Source organism: Apium graveolens, chromosome 10, assembly GCF_009905375.1.
Source record: "Apium graveolens cultivar Ventura chromosome 10, ASM990537v1, whole genome shotgun sequence".
Lineage (NCBI taxonomy): Eukaryota > Viridiplantae > Streptophyta > Magnoliopsida > Apiales > Apiaceae > Apium > Apium graveolens.
In genome coordinates, this window is record NC_133656.1 from 134,075,961 (window position 1) to 134,099,555 (window position 23,595).

Below are 23,595 nucleotides of genomic sequence, written 5' to 3' on the forward strand. Positions count from 1 at the left end.
TGTTTTGCCAAGTCTATAGCGAGATGACGTACCCTTCCTAGGATCACATTGCATGGCTAAATTATTAAGGATCGCACCCTATGCATTCTAGGTTGATGTTTTTTTTTAAATTAATTGAAATAGGATCCTTGAAATTACATTGTAATAAAAATATTAACTCTTAATATAACACAAAATCATAGAAAATATTCACCAGGATTTTAAGATCAAATGTTATCATGTACTAATTTATATCTCCTTCCACACAAGAAATGTCCTTTTAAAATATAATCCTAACGTCAAATAATATATAATCTAAACACAATCTTTCAAGAATCTCGTTTAGCCATTAATTGAAACGCAAACCCGAATCTAATACATTAAATAAAAGAAGATCAAATCAAATCTAAATATTGCAATATCCACCCTTCAACAACTTTTGTAATAAATAACATATACATCTAATTTAAAAATTCATGTCTAAACACTATATATATCCCAGTGGAATGACTACAATGTCATTTTCATTTCATTCCCTTTCAAGTTCTTCTTTCTTAGTTATATCTCAAATTTATTTGAGGGTGATCCGATGGAAATTAAGATTATGAGTACATTAATAAACAAATATATAAGTTGTTTTTTTTAATGTTAATGTACATACATGCATACATAATAATCTTTTGTATTTTGTATTATATCAATCTATATTCAATTGGTGTTTCTAATATATTATTTGATTTGTAATTTAGGAAGAATGTCAAACCAAGATACTATGAATTTCATAAATTTTTGAAGCAAGAAATTCGTAAAGAACAAGTAGATGCACGCCCAAATGGACCTAGTAAAGATAATAGGGTGAGAATCTTTTTATTTTTATGTTAATTTCATTATTTTTTAAATATGTACCTAAATGGGTGAGAGAGTACAAATGATTGAAAGTTAGAAGGATTTTACATAATTTTATTTGTCTAAATATCAATTGCATGAAGATAGAAAAAATAAAATGTGAATATATTTATTTTCACATAATTTTTTAGATTTTATTTTATTTCTACAGTTTAAATATAATTTTATTACAGGGACGCATCCCAAAAAAAACTTGGGATCAAATGCATATTTTGCAGCAGGAACTACCTTATCCTGAAAAGGTAGAATATATACACCTTTAATTTGGATTTAAAATTAACTAAATTTTAATTTTTTTAGCCTAACATATATGTCTATTACAGTCCGATGCATCTTCAATACTAGGGAATATATTGGAATATGTTGTCTTAATGGAAGGGTGGAAAAACCAACTAATGGCCGAAATCTCACAGGTATATTTAGATTTGGTACATAAAAAAGATTGTTAGTAAATAATAGTTAGTGTTGTTTTAAGAATTTTACATAAATTGGTACATGTATATGTATTAACTTGATCTAGCTACTGTTGTTGACAGACTGAGAAAGCTCTTGAGCAGCCTAGCAATTTTCCTCTTAATTCTGCAGGGATGGTGAACCAGAGTGCTGATCAAGCAGTGGCATGCAGAATGATCAACCCTTCATTGGAGTAAACATTAGGCTACAACCACATCATCCAAAAAAATATGGTCTTTAATTAAATTTCAACAAAACTCTTTTTATTTTATTATTCATGTCTCCTGGGCCAAAAAATAGTAGACTCCATCCTTTGATATTGTTTTTATGGATATTTATTCTACACATTTTAATGAGTTATTTTTAATCTTTCTACATAGCACACATGAACTTATTTGTTTTTTTTTTAAATTCAACCTTTCAATGTTCTATCATAATTAAATACCCTTTAATTGTTTTTTGTTCTTTTTTCTGCAAAATTATATTAAAAAATTAATTACAAATTAAACTATGGTCAAATAAACAAATAAATGAGTCACCTCTTCTATTTCTCTAAATGTATGTTTTGGCATTTTTCATTTTTACTGCCCATACCTATGGACTCCCCATTAGTGGATAACAGTTCTAATTTTTAGCAAGCCTAATTGATTTTGTATGATGACATCCATTTAAAAAAATATATTTTGAAATACCTTGCATTAATGTTTCACCTAAATTTATGATAATTCAATTAACTAAAATTAATTTTTAAATATTCAAATATTTGAGTCATTATGAAATACTACTATGTTAATCAAATTAATTGGTATAAAGGAGATAACTTGATATGTGATTTGGTCCTCACGCTTCATATTAATGTTATAATTTGAAAAGCAATCAATAACTTTAAATCACTCGAACAAATAAAAACACGCATATATACACAACAATTATTTTTTTTGAAAGAAATAAATTCAAAAAAAATTGAAGTATCCCATGCAAGAAAAGTATATCAAGTGACTAATCAGAAATCAAGATTTTAAGATTTAGTTGTATATACTCAATTATAAAAGATGTAAAATGAATAGATAAAAGTTTTACACACTCATTGTTTTTTTTTTTGAGTAAATCGTACTTGCATTCAAATATCAAGTTCTAACACATGGGAAATAAAATCAGGAGGAGTGGCATACCACTCTCCTTTATCTGACATAGAATAGGTAGCTCTAGCTAATTCATGTGCCACCTTATTCGCAGATCTAAATGCAAACTGAATAAGCACTTGATTTACGTGCTTTGATAAATGGACACAATCATCCACTATGGTTCCGAAAAAAGATTGATCTGGAGCTTTCTTACATGCCTGCACTACTGCCTTTGAATCAGTTTCAAACACACACCTTTCATACTGTAATTCAATGATCCATGACAGTGCTTCCTTTAGCGCAATAGCTTCTGCTTCTTTTGGTCTCCAGGCCCCCTCCATCTTTTTACACATAGCTCCCCTAAACATTCCTTGTTCATCTCTGATAACCGCACCACAACCAATGCTATTATCCTGGAACACTGCAGCGTCCACGTTAACTTTAAACCATCCTGCATTCGGTTTCTCCCACTCTCTTGCACCAACTTTTTGTCGATCATTTGTAGACGATAATTGAGCTTCCCTCCAACACTACAAGGAAAACAAGCTTCAACAACGGTTTATGTCCGTTGTCTGATACCCTATTTTTCCGTTGACTATTGAGCCGCCGTCTGTTAGTTGGATCAGACAACGGCTAAAAAACATTGTCTGAGATTATACAGACAATGATTATGGATTAAGCCCGTTGTATTACATCCAGAAAAGACAACATTTTTTGCTTGTTTTCGTCGTAACAAGCGACATTACTCAAGGGTTCTCACAAACTCAGAAAACCGTTGTGTAAGGTATAACATTAAAACCAATCCTACAACACTTATTGTTGTATAAACGTTGTTGTGTATTCAGATAGACAACAAAAATGAAATTGAGCTCGTAGAACTCTTGTAATAAATTTCTACACACAACAGTTTTGGATTTTAATGTATGGCATGATCAGATACATACAACTGTTTATTTGTCCAAATGTATTGCATGAATACCTTTGATACAATATCTTAATATTATATAGACAATGGTTTACTAGTGTTGTGAGAGTTAATTTTGCACCAAAGTTTTGTGTTCGAAAGCATTGTTTTAGTATTAAAGACATGATATTTTAATGAAGCTTGGTTCTTAAAAGCGTTGTCTTACACAAAATATAACAAGTAATCAAATGAAATTAACTTTGGAAATCTAAAAAAAAGTTCTAAAGTTAATCCTTGATCGGAAATCACAACAACATAGTTATACAAAAGCTAAAAGCATATTGATATCACTGCTTTCATGAGTGTAAGATTTCTACTACAAATTAAAGAAAATATAGAGTCTACAAGGATTTGATGTTGGCTACTCAGAGCTCACTTGGCCTTTTCAGCTTCTCTTCACGTCTTCCGCAAGAGCTATGTTGTCCTTGCAATATCATCACAGCATGTGATAGGCAATTTCCCAATCTGGAGAAAACAAACAATCTTCAAAATAAATCGACAACCACTCTTAAGTTAATATTCTTTTCCTTCCTACATTATAAGAAAAACAAAGAACTGGATCTCTTAATATAAAGTGAAATCAAACCAAGACATAATAGAAAATAAACAAATGCCCATAGTGTCACCTGGCTCACTTCCATGAAGAGACTGTCAATGTCCTGCTTTCTAAAGTTACCACCTTTCCTCGCAGTTGATCTTGGTGAAGATTGGGAGGTCCTGCTTGTAACATCTTCATCTTTTCCTCTTTTGTCAACCTCCTTTTTCAAATCATCTATCCCGACAATCTGTAGAGAAAGTCGAAGTACACATAAAATTCACTTAAAATAAGATTGACAAACTACATGCTAGATTCTCAAAATTTCCAAATAAAAGGAGGCCACAAACACATACAAAAGGCAATTTGTAAACCAGGGCACATAGATTTGTAAAGTAATCCATAAATATGCTTCTTTTTTCGTAAATAGTTCAGCTGCTTTGTAGCTAGCTGATTACCTAAAAATAGTTTCAAAAACCCTTAAACACGGCTCTACAAACTGTTTTCTGGAAACTAGCAATGGTTGCTATAATTTCTCGTAACTGTTAGCATAGAAGTCATTAGTTCAGTCACTAACCAAACAGCAGTCTAGTCAGTGATTGAATGCAGTTTGAGTCCAATGTCTAGTTCTTGATATCTTGGTTAATCTATGCATGTATATAAAACAAAATGATTCACGCTTACTTACCTTCATAATGTAATCCACAACTAGACCTGTTCTCTGGTCTCCCAATGCAATTGACTAGAAGAAATAATACAGTGGTGTCACCGTGTCAGAGAAACCGTATATACTTAAACAAGAAACTACAGAAATAATACAAGGGTGTCACCATTCACTGATTCTCCGTTTCATAACCGCCTGAAAATTTAACCAAAAATCAAAGGGTGACCACAAATATTTTGGTAATGTGGAAATTTAATTAAAAGGTAAATGAATAACTTACAATCTCTTCAACAATCTCTTTAACTTTAGGATCCTTATAGTTTCCATCTTTATCCTGTCACGCACGAACCCAGGTAGCTGACCGATCTATCTCCATTTGAGGATTGCTTTGCGACTCCATGAATAACCATGTTCGAGATATCAAAATTAAGAAACATCAACCCGTTTGAATATGACTCTTGTAAAAAATCAAAGAGTGTATATTACTAACCATTTCTTGTTCAAGGTTAGCATAACCCTTGCAAGAGATGCAGTGAGGGTATTCATTCAGCTCCCTTCTTTTTTCTGCGTAGTGTGGATCTTTTTTTTCACATAACAGATAGTTAAAAAATTAGCAACAAAGCCTAATGTAACTTGTAAGAACTTTAAAAACAAATAAAGTCAAAAACTCACAATAAACTCAATAGAGAGATGATCAGAAATAAACATATCCTAATGTGCTTTCTCTATATATAAGTATTCAGCTGGAGGAGACTCCAACAACTCAAGTTGATCCCGGTAAGGAAGGATGTATTCAGTTGTTAATCGACTTTTAAACTCCCTCCACTTCTGGCACACTGACTTCAACACCATCTTCCTTGCTGTTAGCGGCACATCAAATGCCATCTACATTCTTAAGAATTGTTACTTAAGTGCAAGTTAGGTGGTAGGCAACAATGTGTACTTAAGTACTAGTAAGGGCAATTAATGTTACCTGCACACAATCCTATATTTTATTCTTTCTTTCTTTTGAAATACGTATCCATGAATCATACCATACTGCGACTTTAGTTCTTGCAAGAACTCCGATGTAAGACTGCATTTCAGTTCCCGCATCACCGCAGGGCTCACCCTTTGCATTGAAAGGCACCGGGAGCTTGATGCCCAGGATCTTACGTCGTACAATCCTATGCATTGTCACAGCTCCGTGTTTCAAGAGTTTAAGTCCCTCTTTTTTCTCAGCCACTGCTTGACTCCCATGTTTCCTTTTCTTGGATATTTGATTTTGTAAATTGCTGGAAATGGCCTTCCCTTTAACAGACACAAGGGATGAATTACTTTGAGAGGGCTGCACTGGTGTTTCGGTCATTGAGGCTGACTTGTTCTTCTTTAATGCCTTTAAAAGGGCAGAGTCAGTACGAGCAGAGGCATATTTTGTTTTCCTTGAATCCAAGATAAATCTACACACAAACAGAGAGAGAAACATAAATCTCAACCAAAGTCACATAAATCATAGTCACAAACAAAGAAACACAGTCACAAACAAAGAAACATAGTCACAAACTCAATCAAAAATCACATAAATCTCACACAAACAAAGTCAAAAACTCACTCAAATATCAAATAAATCTCAGACAAAGTCCAAAACTCACACAAATATCACATAAATCATACACAAAGTCCAAAATCTCACACAAAGTCCAAAACTCAAAAAAATCACAGTGACATACTATCAAACCCTTGGTATGCATAAATCACTATACATATATATCTTACACAACAATGGCATAAACTAAAATACAAAGTCCAAAACTCACACAAAAATCACAATCACATATTATCAAACACTTGGTAGGCATAAATCACTATGCATATATATCTTACCCAATAATTACATAAACTAAAACACAGGGAAAAATAATAATAAACACACTAATAAACACACTAATGCATGTATAACATAAAAAGATAATTCAAGCAAGAGACGAGGAGGGAGGGAGAGAGAAGGGGTGAGAGAGACAGAGAGGGAGGAAGAGGAGAGATCGAGAGAGAGAAAGAGAAAGAGGGGGAGTGTGTGAGAGAAAGAGGAGGGAGAGAGACTGTGTGTGTGCGAGAGAGAGAGAGAGAGAGAGAGAGAGAGAGAGAGAGAGAGAGAGAGAGAGAGACTGTGTGTGCGAGAGAGAGACTGTGTGTGCGAGAGAGAGAGAGACCTGTCTCCGCCCGAAGATGAGAGCTCCGATTGAAAAGAGAGGGAAATGAAAATTGTGATTGAGAAATGAAAGAGGGAAAGTAAACCTAAGCAAACTTAACCAGTACTAAATTAATATTCTATTATAATATTTTTAATAATCTATTATAATATTTAAATAAAACATATATTTAGTAATTTATATATTCGAGTATAATAATTTGAATTATACATATATGTATATTTTTCATAATGATAAAAAAATGTAAAAAATTGTTATACTAACTTTTATATTGAACCAAAATGTATTAATAAAAATAATTAATTTGTTCAATTTAATTTAATAATATTTATTATTAAAAATTAAATTTCGTTCATATCGTTGTTATCGACTAAATTAAATTAAATTAAATTCAAATTGATTTAATTAAACCTTCTATGTGTAAAGAAATATTGTTCTTATCAATTAAATTAAATTCGTTATTATTATAAATAAAATATCACCGAGTACAAATCTTAAATCCTAAACCCTAACACGTGATACGGATTTTACATTACCAATGTATTATTCTAATTCTGACATGCAAAATGAATTTCAAATTTTTTAATAATTTTTTCTTATGACTAAAATCGATATATCTTAACATCCGTACGGTTGGATCGTCGAAAAATCATTTTAAAAAATTAATCCTGTAAATTGGGAACGAGTCTCGTTGTCGGGAGGGGTACTTTTACTAGATTTTTCTAATCTTGACATGCAAAATGAATTTCAAATTTTTTAATAATTTTTTCTTATGACTAAAATCGATATATCTTAACATCCGTACGGTTGGATCGTCGAAAAATCATTTTAAAAAATTAATCCTGTAAATCGGGAACGAGTCTCGTTGTCGGGAGGGGTACTTTTACCAGATTTTTCTAATCCTGACATACAAAATGAATTTCAAATTTTTTAATAATTTTTTCTTATGACTAAAATCGATATATCTTAACATCCGTACGGTTGGATCGTCGAAAACTCATTTTAAAAAATTAATCCTGTAAATCGGGAATGAGTCTCGTTGTCGGGAGGGGTACTTTTACCAGATTTTTCTAATCCTGACATGCAAAATGAATTTCAAATTTTTTTAATAATTTTTTCTTATGACTAAAATCGATATATCTTAACATCCGTACGGTTGGATCGTCGAAAAATCATTTTAAAAAATTAATCCTGTAAATCGGGAACGAGTCTCGTTGTCGGGAAAGGTACTTTTACTAGATTTTTCTAATCCTGACATGCAAAATGAATTTCAAATTTTTTAATAATTTTTTCTTATGACTAAAATCGATATATCTTAACATCCGTACGGTTGGATCGTCGAAAAATCATTTTAAAAAATTAATCCTGTAAATCGGGAACGAGTCTCCTTGTCGGGAGGGGTACTTTTACCAGATTTTTCTAATCCTGGCATGCAAAATGAATTTCAAATTTTTTAATAATTTGTTCTTATGACTAAAATCGATATATCTTAACATCTGTACGGTTGGATCACCGAAAAATTATTTTAAAAAATTAATCATGTAAATCGGGAACGAGTCTCGTTGTCGGGAGGGGTACTTTTACCAGATTTTTCTAATCCTGGCATGCAAAATGAATTTCAAATTTTTTAATAATTTTTTCTTATGACTAAAATCGATATATCCTAACATCCGTACGGTTGGATCATCGAAAAATCATTTCAAAAAATTAATCCTGTAAATCGGGAACGAGTCTCGTTGTCGGGAGGGGTACTTTTACCAGATTTTTCTAATCATGGCATGCAAAATGAATTTCAAATTTTTTAATAATTTTTTCTTATGACTAAAATCGATATATCCTAACATCCGTACGGTTGGATCATCGAAAAATCATTTTAAAAAATTAATCCTGTAAATCGGGAACAAGTCTCGTTGTCGGGAGGGGTACTTTTACCAGATTTTTCTAATCCTGGCATGCAAAATGAATTTCAAATTTTTTAATAATTTGTTCTTATGACTAAAATCGATATATCTTAACATCCGTACGGTTGGATCGTCGAAAAAATATTTTAAAAAATTAATCATGTAAATCGGGAACGAGTCTCGTTGTTGGGAGGGGTACTTTTACCAGATTTTTCTAATCCTGACATTCGAGATGAATTTCAAATTTTTTAATACTTTTTTCATGTGACTAAAATGAGTAATTCTTAACATCCGTACGGTTGGATCCTCTAAAAAATCATTAAAAAAATTTATCTTTTTCATCAGGTATGAAAAAAATCTAGTAAGAGGCAACACCCAACGGTTTTTTATGAAAAAGTTTTGTCTGAAATAAATTGTGACAACAGTTTTTTTGAAAAAAACCGTTGTCTTAGATGATCAACTTTTTTAAATCTTAAGCCTGATATTAAATCTACTTTTAATCAACGGTTCTAATTACACCAACTCAACAATCCAAGTGAATGTTTTTTCACCAATCACATCGTGCCACCTCATCACAAGCAACACTGGTTGCATCGTCGAGAAAATCATTTTTAAAATTAATCATGTAAATCGGGAACGAGTCTCGTTGTCGGGAGGGGTATTTTTTTTAATATTTAGGAACTACCACTTTAATTACATTTTCGGTATAATTTCAAGCAAGATATATTTGAAAATTTTAAAATATTTTTTAAGTGAATAAAAACAATATATATTAACATCAACAGTTTAAGGAATATATATTAATAAAGTCAAAAAAATATATGGCATTAAAAATTATTGTCTGAAATTTAAAATGTGTTGACTTAACAAAAGTCATACAACAGTTTTTAATATAAAACAATTGTCGGATGTAATATCAACCAAATAAATAGTGCCAAATTCATACAACGGTTTATAACCAAAAAAGGTTATTTAAAAACAATGTCAATAACGGTTTTCAAGAAAAAAACCGTTGTTGAATCACACAATGGTATTTTTAAAAAAGCCTGTTGTGCATAGTTTTATACGACAACGTCTGAGAAAGAAAACCGTTGTAAAAATGTGCCCATTTTTTAGCTTATTTATTCATAAATATTTATTATTTAACATTATTAACGATCTGATACACGTTATCGGTATTATGTTATTAGTAGGTTGTAATTATTAGGTATATTTGAAATCTTAATACACACAAATTAATTTAGTGTAAGTTATTGGTTACTCGTATAAATTAATTAACGGTGGCATATAAATTTTCCGAAAAAAATTTAAAACTAGTAAAAATATAGACAACGTTTTTTTCTAAAATCATGTTGTGGTAAGTTACTTTACATAAGTGTTTTTTAGGAAATGTGGTTGTTGGAATTCTACAACAGTTTTTTCTTTAAGATTGTTGTAGTATTACATATTTTACAACAGATTATAAATATCGATAATCGTTGTCTAACTGTTACAAGTGTTTTATTTTAAAAATACTTGTATAAGGTAGATTAATATAACGTGCTTTTTCGAAAAACACTTGTTTGGATTGAACAATTAACAATGTAAACTTGAAGCACTTGTGATTAATTTTTTATTAATTATAAAGTAGATAATTAAACTATTTTGTAATATAAAATTTAAATATTTAATCTAGATGAAAGTGGAATTAATTAGAGTTTTTTGTTTTTAAAAAATTTAAAATGAATTGTTTGGAAATTATTTTTTCTGAAATTATTACTATTTTTATTGTAATAAACTAGACAACGATTTATTTGAATATTTTGTTGTGCAACACGTTTTTAAATTTAGTAAGAAAGACAACGGTTTTAAGAATTAGACTATTGTCTGATGTAGAACACTTGTCTATCAAGTATCATTTAGACAACACCTAATTTGTACATTGTGTGATTCGAGCTTAACTAACTAGTAGAAAAAAATACTTGTCTCATTTCCACAACCGTTAAACAAGACGTTATCTCAATCATTTTCAGACAATGGATTTTAAAAATCGTTGTACGATTTTACTCATTTGCACAACATCACCTTAGAAAGGGTTGTCTGTCTCCATCAACTAGACAATGGATTTTAAAGCGTTGTAGTAATACTAAAGCCTTCCCATTCACACAACATCTTAATTTTGAAAACACTTGTCTGATTTGTTTTACTAGACAACATTTTTTTATCGCTTGTAGTAATCAACGTCAGACAACGCCAATTTTTTGGTTGCAAAAAAACTGTTGTATGAAAAATTCGGGCAACACTTTTTTGGTCGAGTGTTGTCTAATCGGTGTTGTCTGATTGCGTTTTTCTTGTAGTGCAATCTCTCAACAGGTTACTAGCTGCAGCCATAACTCCAAAGGCAGATCCATTTGCCCTTTCCCAAACCCATTTATTTCTTCTGTTCCACAGACCCCAACATAGCATTCCCATTTGCACAAATTGCTCCCTTGAACACTCGTCAAATACCCTTCGAATCACCATAAAAGCTGAGTCGTGAGGCGAATGTTGCACCATCATAGACATTCCTGCCAGGGACCATACTGTTTTCGCAAATTCACATGAAAACAAGACATGTGTATCTGTCTCAGTTTCAGAGTGACACCAGGGACACAAAATACTGATATTAACCTGCTTCGTTGCCAGTGCGTGAGCTGTAGGCAGACATGACTTACAAACTCGCCATAAAAAACTGGTAACCTTGCATGGTAACTTTAACGACCATAGCTTGGTCCAATACTGCTTAAACGCGTCCTCCGATTCACCTTGCAGCCAGCGATACCCACTTTTTACAGTAAATTCTCCTTTCTCATCTAGAATCCAAAACCATGAATCTGTGGTATCTTTCATCGGCAACGGGATATGTTTAATTAGCTCAGCATCTCGACTTTGGAAAATGTCATTAATTACATCATAATCCCATCTACGCCCGTCATCTTGCATTAAACTATGAATTCTGCTATCTTGAAGTTGCACAGGCATTGGAGTCATTACATATCCATTATTCACCTCCGGTAACCAAGGAACACCCCAAATACATGTATCCCTTCCATTCCCTATCCTTTTCCGAGCCCCTGCCTTAATTACCTCTATAGACGCCAAGATACTTCTCCAAACGTAACTTGGATTTGTTCCAACTTCAGCATCTAAGAAACTCGAATTAGGATAATACTTCGCCTTCATTATCGCAGAAGCTAATGGGTTAGATCCCTTAAGTAGTCTCCATCCCTGTTTAGCCAACATAGATAAATTGAACTTTCTTAACTCCCTAAGACCCAATCCACCACATTTTTTTGGCATACACATTTTACTCCATGACATCCACTTCACTCCCTTACTATTTGCCCCATTCCCCCATAAGAAAGCATTCATTTTTCTTTCAATTTCCTCACACATGGTACTTGGAATTAAGAATAAACTCATCCAGAAACTTGGTAATGTTTGAGCTGAAGAGGACAGTAGAGTTACCATCCCCGGACGTGACAATTCTTTGTTGTACCAACCCTTCAATCTTTGCTGCACTCGATCAGTAAGAAATCCAAAGACCTCTGTTTTATTTCTGCCAACTCACATAGGCATACCAAGGTACTTTCCAGGTTTTTGAACTTGTCTCACTGCGAAACTATCACATACCCCCACCCGATCATCATCAGACGTATTAGGACTGAATACGATTTCAGATTTATCATAATTTATAATCTGGCCAGACAATGCTTCATACCTCTGTAGTACACTCTTTAATATGCTTGCTTCTGACTTTGTTGCTTTAAGAAAGAAATAGCAATCGTCTGCAAAGAGTAAGTGAGAGATTGTTGGTGCATTTTTTGCAATTTTACACCCATGTAATAGACCGCACTCTTCATGCTTTCGAATCATTGCACTCAAACCTTCTGCACAAAGGATATACAGGTACGGAGAGATTGGATCCCCTTGTCGTATTCCTCGTTGAGGTATCACTTCCCCAAAAATTTCACCATTTCTTAGGAAACTATAAGAAACTGTTTTAATACATTGCATTACTCTTTTTATCCAGATAGCAGGAAACGCAAATCTTTCGAGCATCATTTCAATAAATGACCACTCCAACCGATCATAAGCTTTAGAGATGTCCACCTTCAATCCAGCTACTCCAACCTTCCCTTGTGTTTTCCTATGAATATAATGGTTGATCTCATATGCTATCAAAGCATTATCAGTTAGCAAACGACCTTCGATAAATGCACTTTGCTTTTCAGAAATAAGAGCATTTAACGTTGGTTTTAACCTGTTTGCCATTACTTTAGATAAAATTCGCATCAACACATTGCACAACGAGATAGGCCTAAGATCAGCCACTTTCTTTGGTTGCTTCACTTTGGGAATTAGACATACCAGAGTGCGATTCACATCAGCTGGTAGCTCTCCAGTTTCGAAAAAAGTTCTACAAAACTTAGTCACATCTCCTCCTACTATCTCCCAGTATGCTCGATAGAATCCTGGATTTAAGCCATCGATCCCAGGCGATTTATCTGAGTGCATAGCAAACACAGCACGTTTAACTTCCTCCTCCACTATAGGCGAGACAAGCAACTGGCTCTGCATATCTGAAACAACCGGAAGTTCAATTCTTGCTGGCAGACTTATTCCTGTACTTGTACTGCAGAACATATTATCAAAATAATCTGTGATAATCTCTTGAATTTCAGCATCCGTTTCCTTCCAATCCCCATTCTCAGTTTTCAACTTTTTAATTTTGTTATGCTCCTTTCTTGTAGAAGCGAATTTATGAAAGAATCGGGTATTTTTCTCACCCTCACGGAGCCAAAACTGTTTGGCTCTTTGACGCCAAAAAATCTCTTGCTTTTCTAATAGTTTCAGGTAATGGCACCGTGCAGTATCATATTTCTGAATCCCGAATATGTCTCTTCTGGAACGGTATCTTTGCATTTCCTTTCTAGACTTCCCCATATTCAATTTCATCTCATGAATTAAACCCCCACCCCATTCTTCTAATTTCGTACAACATCTCATTATTTTCCCCATCAAATCTCCCCCATCTTCCTCTTCCCAACATGCTTGCACTATGTTTCTACATTCCCTATCCTTGATCCACATATTTTCAAACTTAAATCTTCGACCTCGTTGCACAAACACTTGTCTATTCAACTGCAGCAGTATGGGCATGTGGTCTGATGTCGTTACCTCTAGAATTTTCACTTCTGCTAACGGAAACATCTCGGTCCACCGACTTGTTGCCATTCCTCTATCCAATCTCTCTTGGATCCACGTTTCTTTTCCTCTTGATCTCTCCCATGTAAATATATCTCCAGAAAAACCCAAATCATGCAAGCCACAATCCATTATTGCCTCAGAAAATCCCTCCATCAATCTTCTAGGTTGTCTTTGCCCCCCTCTCTTCTCATCCATCGAAACGATATCATTAAAGTCTCCTATTATACACCACGGTAATACTGAGGCTACAGAAGGGTCACGAAGCATATTCCAAGATTCAACACGTCTAGTTCTATCAGGAATGCCATAATACCCAGTATACCTCCACCTTCCAGTTTGTTCGTTATTGACCTCAAAATCTATAAAATTATTACAACTATTTGTAATTTGCACTGCTCCCTCATTTTTCCAGATCAAGGCAAGCCCTCCTCCATGACCTTGTACGTCGATAGCAAAACACCCTGCAAAATTTAATTTCTTACGAACTTTCTCTACCTGATTGCTTTTAACCAGAGTCTCACTAAGAAAAATGAGACTGGGCCTATACTACTGATTGATATCCAACAGAAGTCTAACTGTTCGTGAGTCGGCCAGCCCACGACAGTTCCATGCTAAGAGACTCATAATATTTGGCGGGCCTGGACCCCAGGACCCGCCATTAGCAAGTTTTTTGACACATCTTTCGGTTGATTCTCATTTATTTGTAATAAATCCGGCCCGTTATTTTCTCCATGCTTGCCGTTATCAACCCGCTTTCTTTTAGGGTCAATCACTATATTCTCGTCATTAGATTCCTTGTATCCCTGAGTCACATCTTCTGTTACTTGCTGTTCCCTCAAATCACGTGATTTGACTAGGATCTCGCCAACCTCGCCACCAATCTCGTGAATCCTACCATCAACATCCATGAATCTCGCACCTCCCTGATTTCCACCATGGACGTTTGAAGCTTCCCCTTGCTGCTTCTGGGTACCCCATGCATCCTTTCCCCCATCTGTATTTCGAATCCACCTTGACCCTGTATTATTTTTCACACCCCTGGACGGTGCACGTAACCAAGTTCCGTATGCCTTATCTATCAGCTTCTCAGGATTTGCATAAACAACGTCACACTCCCTTTCAGAATGTCCTATGATACCACAAACAAAGCAAAATGTACCAAGTTTTTCATATTTAAAATTAATCCAACTCCAATTGTTTCCTTCTCGCTTTATCTTCAATCTTCGTTTCAGCGGCCTTTTTACATTCACTGCAACCCGAATTCTTATATATGGTTTCCAGCCTCCTTCAAACGTTGTTGGGTCTGATTTGACATACTTTCCCATTGCTGCACCTATGTTTTTCAAAATGTTCTCGGAGATGAAACCTCTTGGCATATCATATATTTGTATCCACATTTCCATATCTTGTATCTCAACCGCAGTTGGATCGTCCCCCATTTCCACTTGATGAAGTACCAGCATCGACTGTTCAAAGGACCAAGGCCCTCCTTCCATAACCTTTGCTACATCCAGTTTATGATAGAATATAAACGAGTATTTCCGATCTCCCATCTCATACACTTCCATTCCTTCTCTGGGCCGCCACAATGACGCCATTAGATTTTGCATAACTTGAAAGTTGATATTTTTCTCTGTTAAAAATTTCCCCACCAGCATATATGTTGGCTTCTGTTCAACCACTTCATTATTTGCCACCACTATTTCATCCTCCTCTTCCTCTTCGATGACAAGATTTGCATACATATCTTCTAGCGATGCTTGAGAACGCGCCATTATACTCACGTAGGTTTTAGCAGAATAAAGATGAAGACAATGAACTTGATGTTGATGAACTTACTAAGAATAATGGATGTATAAAACTGTCATATAGACAGAGAGAAAACTGTCATATAGACAGAGAGAAAACTTTTTCCGGATGTTTTTCCACTCATTGATTTAATTCTCAATTTTCAACTAAAAATCCCAACTAAGCTAATTCCATAACTCCCAAATGAACTGATTAGATAAGTCCTAAATTAGTCTATTTTAAAACTCCCATATAGAAGTCAAATTAGTCCTATTCCACAACTCCAATATAGCCTATTCTACTATGATTTTCACTTATGTAAAAACCTAATTAAAACTCTCAATTTAAAATAAACAAAATAGTAGAATTTTTTATTCTCAATATTTTGAATTAAATTTCAAGCTGAAGGTGAGATATAAAACTTAAGATGTATGTTTGTAACACATATTTCAACCTACTACTACTTAAACAATATAAATATCATAACACTGACGATAATTAACCAACAAAATCATAAGAGATTTAAGATAAATTAAGCATTCCAATTTCACTGACAAGCCTAGTAAAAGTAAACTTATTTATTGGTTTTTTAAAAATGTCATCGCATTGCTTTATTTTCTGGGAAGATATTGCAAATCAATATTTCCATTAGCTGCATGTTCCCTTATAAAGTAATATGTGATATCCATGTGCTTTGTTTCAAAATGTTTAAGTGGATTAGTTACTATGGATATTGCAGTAGTATTGTGATTGAACACCTGTCGATAATACATAACATGATTTCTAATGGAAAGCACTTGACCACAACAACTATCATAGTTACGTAATCGTTTCAGCAGTTGATATTGATACATATTGTTGTTGCTTACAATACCATAAAACAAATCTTTGTCCTAATAATTCAAAGCTTCCAAATATGCTTTTCCTATGAATTCATGACATCAGAATAGCCAACTAGGTTAAAACGAGTGTCTTTAAGATACCAGAACTCAAGATAACTAGGTGTTCCCTTCAGATATTTTAAAATTCATTTCATGGCTACCAAATAGGATTCCTATGGAATGGCTTGAAACCTTGCAAATAGATATGTGCAGAAATAGTTCATTGTCTAGTTTTGCTGTTGAAAAAGTTCCCCTGAGAAAACAATAGCCATACCAACATAAAATTGTATATAAAATAAGAACCACTACATGAACTTGAAAAATATTCATACCACCGTGCCAAACCAAATTAATTTGCTCCCCTGGATAACAACATAACTAGTATCTGTGTGCATATTTACTTTAACCGGGGAATACTGGTTAGAGTATTACTTTAAATTAAGTTTTTCATAAATTCAAATTTTGGACAGTAGGATATGTAATTATTCATCATGAAATATGTTCTAATTTTATCGTAACCGTACGATCCTTTTCATTTTTATGTGTGATATCTGTAACGTATCTGACATAAATTTTTGAATTGCATTTTTATCAATCTTATTTTCCTAATTTTCTATTTAAGATCATAGTCTTGCAAACAAAATATATTGAACATTAAATCATATATTTCGACCAACTTTATATAAAACCTATATTAAAGTAGTACATTCCTTTAATTTATACACAAATCCTTTTATGTACTTGGTTAATAAAATTATCTTGAGTCTACATTTAAAATATTTTGTAATCGCTTATGTAGTACTTGCACATTACATATTAGGCATCATTTATTTACAACTTCATCATACAAGATGCATATGGGTACTTTTTAAGTAAAACATTATTTATAAATCTGCATATGTGAACCCAACCTACCTATGATGGGCATAGCTCTAACATTAGTCATCCAACCTAATTAAAGAAGAATCATAAAGGCATGACATTAATTTCATTATTTAATAAATATTGAAATGGGATTATGATTCAATTTAGTGGTCACGTTGCTAGACAATGAATATGATATCAAATTTCAATTTATGGTTGCATTTAATTAGTTTTTACATTAGAATCCAATTTGAGCAATAACACAATGAGCGCAGATATGCGACTGTATAACATAGGGGTCACCTCACATGAAACCACTATCACATATTTATTTATATAAAGACTCATGACCAAGCATCAATTTGTCACGTGGGGGGAAGAATCACAATGTGTCGCCAAATCTATAGCGAGATCATGTACCCTTCCCAAGATCACATTGCATGGCTAATTCATCAACCATCACATAATATGCATTCTAGGGCTTAATATTACCCTGACTCAAACATGCCTCTACGATCTGAACTCTATGACAACATGTTTTTTCTGTTACGGGTCATGGTCAGTTATACACTACACTATGAGCCAATCCTAAAGAAGCCTCTACCAGATCAACGCCATCACAGAATCTCTCTATTCTTTCATGGGTCATAATGAGCTCTTTTACTAGACGACTTCCTCGTCATTCTTAATGGAGTGGACCAAACCTAACCTAACTAGATATCTAGTGTTGGAAAATATAGGTAGTAGCCCCACATTGTCGAGTCAATTTGAGCCATAGTTTGAGTGGATGAATGTCGCGTGCGCGCGACAAATGATACTTGGAACGTGTTCTCTTCCGTGAGAGTTTTCTGAGGCACTTTCAATCACTCAAAATTACTAAGAGATGGATGAGATATGATCATCCAAAGTTAGTCCCTTAGTTCCAAGTGTGTAGAATAATGAAAGTCCCACATTGCATTTGCAAAGGAGAATGCATAGCTTTATATAGTAAAACACTTATGTAGTGTTCAAATATGTTACTTATGTATTGCTCCAACACCTACGTGCGCGCAGGGGGGTGCAAATCTTGGGCTTTCGAGGGAAAATCCGAGGCTTGCGAAGCCTTCGAGCTTGCCCGCGTGTGCGATGTGCAGACACGAATGTAGCAGAAAATTGGCCTGAATAATTATAAACTAGTTTTGCTAAATATAATTTCCACTGGGCTTGGGCTCTTAAATTCTTCATTCGTTTTTTATTACGAATTATTATAATTGATTTGGAGAAATAATAATTCTGATTCAATTACAGATTTGATTATTAATTAACGTGTTTTATTCAATTACGCGTAAAGTAGAGCACACATTTCCCTCGAGCCTATATATTACCATTATCAAGTTTAGGGTTAATTATTCATTCGAAACATATCTCACCACCGCCTCCTACACAAAAACCGTTTTCTCTTTCGGTGATAGTTTCTTGCCCGTTCTTGTTCGCGGAAGACGTAGTTCGTGCAGAAACGTCGTTTCCTTATTTTATCCTGGAAGGCTAATGACTCGCATATACGGTGAGGGCCGTAATAGCTTAAAGGAGACAATATATGCTGGAATCGTGAACTTCTCTTGTTATATATTTTTATTATCTTTTCTATCATTCATATATTTTGTTTGTATTAATTGCATATAGTGGTTCGCATCTTGTCCTCCGAAAACAAAATTAAAATTTTATTTCAGGTTTAGGTTGATGTTTTTGTTTAAATTAATCCAAACAGGATCGGTGAAAAATACATTATATTACCTATATTAACTCTCATCCTAAATAAAAAACAAAATCATACAAAATGTTTAGAAGGACTTTAAGATAAAATGTTATCTTATACTAATTTATATCCCTTTTCACACAAGAAATATCCTTTTAAAACATAATCCTACTTACATCAAACATATAATCTAAATATCTTCTCCTCCCAAAACAAAATTAAAATTTTATTTCAGGTTTAGGTTCATGTTTTTCTTTAAATTAATCCAAATAGGATGCTTGAAAAGTACATTGTAACGCCCATATTAACTCTCGTCCTGAATATAACATATAATCATACAAAATGTTTACAAGATTTCAAGATAAAATGTTATCCTATACTAATTTATATCTCTTTCTACACAAGAAATGTTCTTTTAAAACATAATCCTATCTAACATCAAATTTATAATCTAAACACAATATTTCTAGAACATGTTTTAGCCATTAATTGAAAGACAAACCCCAATCTAATAAATTAGATAAAAAAAAGCAAATCAAATCTAAATATAACAATATTCACCCTTCAACCACTTTTATAATCAATAACATATCTATATAATTTAAAATGCATGTTGAAACATTATAAACATACCACTAGAATGATGGAGATTGTGAATTCCATTTCATTTCATTTCAAGATCTTCGTTCTTAATTATATCTTAAATTTATTTTTACGTGATTGGATGCAAATTCAGATTATGAGTACATTAATTAGCAAATATATAATGTTTTTTGCTAATTTTAATGTACATACATGCATACATAATTAATCTTTTATTTTTTATATTATATGGATGTATATGCAATTGGTGTATCAAATATATCATTTGATTTGAAATTTAGTCATATAATTAAAGTGGACTTAATACTCATCGTTGATGAAGTCCAAGCTCAACCGGGAAAATGCAAATATCTCCTATTTGCGTTGAACACATGTCCCTTCCTCCAAATACATATCTTGTATTGTGCTTATATATATTGAGGGAACCCCTTTAGCTTCTAAACACCTGCAAATAACCGCTCTCGGTATACTATCATAAGTTTTTTCAAGATCAATAAACACCATATGAAGATCTTTATACGTTCCCGATATTTTCCAATAACACATCAAATGAGATATATAGCCTCAATTATTGTTCGACTTGGAATGGAACCATATTGATTTATCTAGATATCAACTACCCTTCAAATCTTGAAATTGATAACATCATCTCAGAGTTTCATTGTATAACTAAATAATTCAATGCCACGGTAGCTACTACAGTTTTCAGCATCCCCTTTATTTCTATAGAGAGGTATCACCACACTCAACTGACACTTATTTGACATCTTAGCCGAATGAAAAATATTATTAAAGAGACTTGTCAACCATTGTATACCAAGTTCTCCCAAACAATACCAAACCTCAATAGGTATCTCATTTAGACCTACTATTTTTCCCTTACCCTTACCCATCATAGGAAATATTGTTTTCACTTATTCGTTAGTAATATCTTGAACCAAACTAGAGTCAACTCCTTTGATGTTGATGACTTCTTGATTCCAAATAACATCTATGTCTCTGGCTGTGTTTAAATAACTCATAAAAATATCTACCCCACCTCATTTTTATGTCCTCGTCATTCAATAGAACATGATCATCTTCATCCTTAATATACCTCATCGAACTAATATCTCTGCATCACCCATTACGAGTTTTTGCAAGTTTAAAAATCTCATTCAATGTAAGTTGTATGAATTTCATCAAATTCAAAATAACTATCATAATACAGTTCAATGTTGATGCCTTTTACACAGATCAAAAATGAGATATAGACTCAAGATTTATGGGAGATGGTGTGAAAGGTTTGTATGTGAATTATAATTTTAAATATAAATGAAATTACCGTTAAATAGGTAAATGAATATGAGTTACCTTTTCAACTTGTCTAAATCTAAGTTTTTGCTTTTTCATTTTTATTGTCCATAACAATCAAAAACAACTCTAAATTAAAGTAAGCATAATTGATTTTGAATGATGACATATATTTAAAAAGATATTTTAAAATATATTAAACTAATTGTTGTACCTAAATTTATGCAATCCAATGAAATAAAATTAATTTTTAAATATTCAAAAAAATTATTTTAAATAAATTTAAAAATATCCCATAATTAAAAGTTCCATATTATGCCTCTCAAATATATAAAGGTCATTACATAATACAATTGAGATGTTTGAGTAATGATCAAATATTGATATAAAGGAGTTAATGTGGTACGTGATTTGGTTGCCAGACTTAATAGTAATGCAATAATTTAAAAAACAATCAATAACTTGAAACATCAAGTAAACAACTTTAAACACACATATATACACATCAAATAAATTAATTTGTATTTTTCTAAATATAATCGTTTCGATATTTTTTAAAACAAAAATTAGATAATTTAATATAAAATAAATGAATTCCAAAAAAAATTAAAATGTCCCTTGCCGTGCAAGAAAAGTACATTCAACAAGTCACACAAGTGACTAATTAGAGATCGACCTTCAAAGATTTCAGTTGTATATACCCAATTATAGAAGATGTAAATGGAATAGATAAAAATTTTCTACACTATTTGCTTTAATTTGAATTTTTAACTAAAAATCCGGAATACAGAATGTTTTAAAAAATGAAATAAATCATTTTAGAATTCCAAATAAGCTAATTCGAGAACTCTTAAATGAACTAATTTGAGAAGTCCCAAATTAGCCTATTAAGGAACTCAAACATGACTTATTCAAGAAGTCAGACAAGACCTATTCGAGAACATCCATATTAATTGCTTAACTCTAAAATGGCTAATTGCTCCAATATTTTTTCTAAAATGATAAATGCTCTGATTTTCACTTGTGTAAGAACCTAAGATTAGAATTCTCAACTTTGATAAACAAAATCACAAAATTTTTAATTCTCAAAATTTTGAATCAAATTTAAAGCTGGAGGTGACATATAAATCTCGAGATGTATTTTTGACCTAGAGACAACACTATTATTTTTATATGATAATTATACGGATTATTTTTAAAAATTTATTATATCTTTATTTTTTGTGATAAAATGTAAGATTAATAAATGTCCTTGGAATATGATAAGTAAATCTATATCTCTAAGTACGCGACTTAGAAATGAGATTGTGCGAATAGTATTGATATTCCTAAAGGTCCCTAGTCATGTATTATTTTTAAGGCACGATAATAAATACATTGACAATTGTGTGTTTTTGACTTATGATCACATCTCATTGATCATAGATATGGTAATACTAAAGTTAAAACACAGACACATGTATTAGATACATGGTGTGGGATTGACATGTTGTAAGATACTACATGTTTAAAGTGTCATAAGTTAATCTCACAGTTATAATGATGCATTGGTCCTTTGACCTAAAGTTATTATATTGTTTTACGAGAATTAATACACCTACTACTAAAAGTTATCCTTGACCGGGTAATAATAAAAGTAGACATTGGGTATATTATGAATCGCATGAGATATATGAATGATCTAGATGTGATTTAGCCCTTCTATATTAGGAGTGATATTTTTTGGCCTCTTGATTTAGTATGACTATAAAATACATGGTTGTCCTCAAATACTGATTTGTTTAATAGTTTACTCATTGATCAAGGAAACAAGGATTACACATTAACAGCGGATGACACAATATATGCCTCGAGTTTAATTTATAATATAAGGCTGAAGGGATTATATTACATTGTAAATTATTCACGAAAGATTTAATCGAATTACCAAATATTATTATTATTTGGATAGCAATGATGTATTACTAGATGCCACTCATTGTTTATAATTTTATTATTACAAAACGTAATAATAATTTAAAGGGTCGACACGAAGAACGTTTAAAACAAAGTATTATTTAAATTATGAATTTAAATATTTTATAATTATGAATTTAAATTTAATTATTAAATTAATTAAGTGAAACTTGATGATTAATTATATATGTTAGAATTCGAATTTTATATTAATAAAAACCCGAAATCATAATGGGTTTTTACAAGCCCATTAGGATTAGGGTTAAGTCTTAATATCTCTCCCCCTTATATATACATTATGATGTATAGTTTTCGAGTTACTGGTTGTATTTTCGTTTTTAAGAAAAACCCCAGTAGCTCTATATTTTAGAGTGGCTAGAGAAATAGAGAGAGAAAGAGGCAATCTATTCGGCTAGTACCGGCTCCGGTGATCGTTGGACGATCGTACATTCGTGTGGATATCTTTAGAGAGTAAATCCTTGCAAGGAGGGCTCTTGTGATTCATCAAGATCAGTACATCCATTACTATCA

General features: G+C 32.5%; 2 protein-coding genes across 2 annotated transcripts; both read right to left on the reverse strand.

Moving 5' to 3' along the window:
• Window positions 1–2,458: 2,458 nt before the first annotated feature.
• LOC141691019 (uncharacterized) lies at window positions 2,459–4,067 on the reverse strand. Its single transcript, XM_074495770.1, has 2 exons — window positions 4,053–4,067; window positions 2,459–2,992 (listed from the first exon to the last, which is right to left on the reverse strand). Exons 1-2 carry the CDS (start codon window positions 4,065–4,067, stop codon window positions 2,459–2,461), a joined length of 549 nt encoding a protein of 182 aa, XP_074351871.1.
• An 8,233-nt stretch (window positions 4,068–12,300) lies between these two features.
• On the reverse strand, window positions 12,301–15,719 carry LOC141691020 (uncharacterized). The gene is made up of 2 exons (XM_074495771.1): window positions 14,589–15,719; window positions 12,301–14,439 (listed from the first exon to the last, which is right to left on the reverse strand). Exons 1-2 carry the CDS (start codon window positions 15,717–15,719, stop codon window positions 12,301–12,303), a joined length of 3,270 nt encoding a protein of 1,089 aa, XP_074351872.1.
• Window positions 15,720–23,595: the final 7,876 nt, after the last annotated feature.

Coding starts and splice junctions, on each gene's coding strand:
- LOC141691020 (XM_074495771.1), bottom strand. CDS start 15,719: ATGGCGCGTTCTCAAGCATCGCTAGAAGATATGTATGCAAATCTTGTC. Junction 14,440..14,588: donor TGCTAATGGCGGGTCCTGGG/GTCCAGGCCCGC, acceptor AAAAGCAATCAG/GTAGAGAAAGTTCGTAAGAA.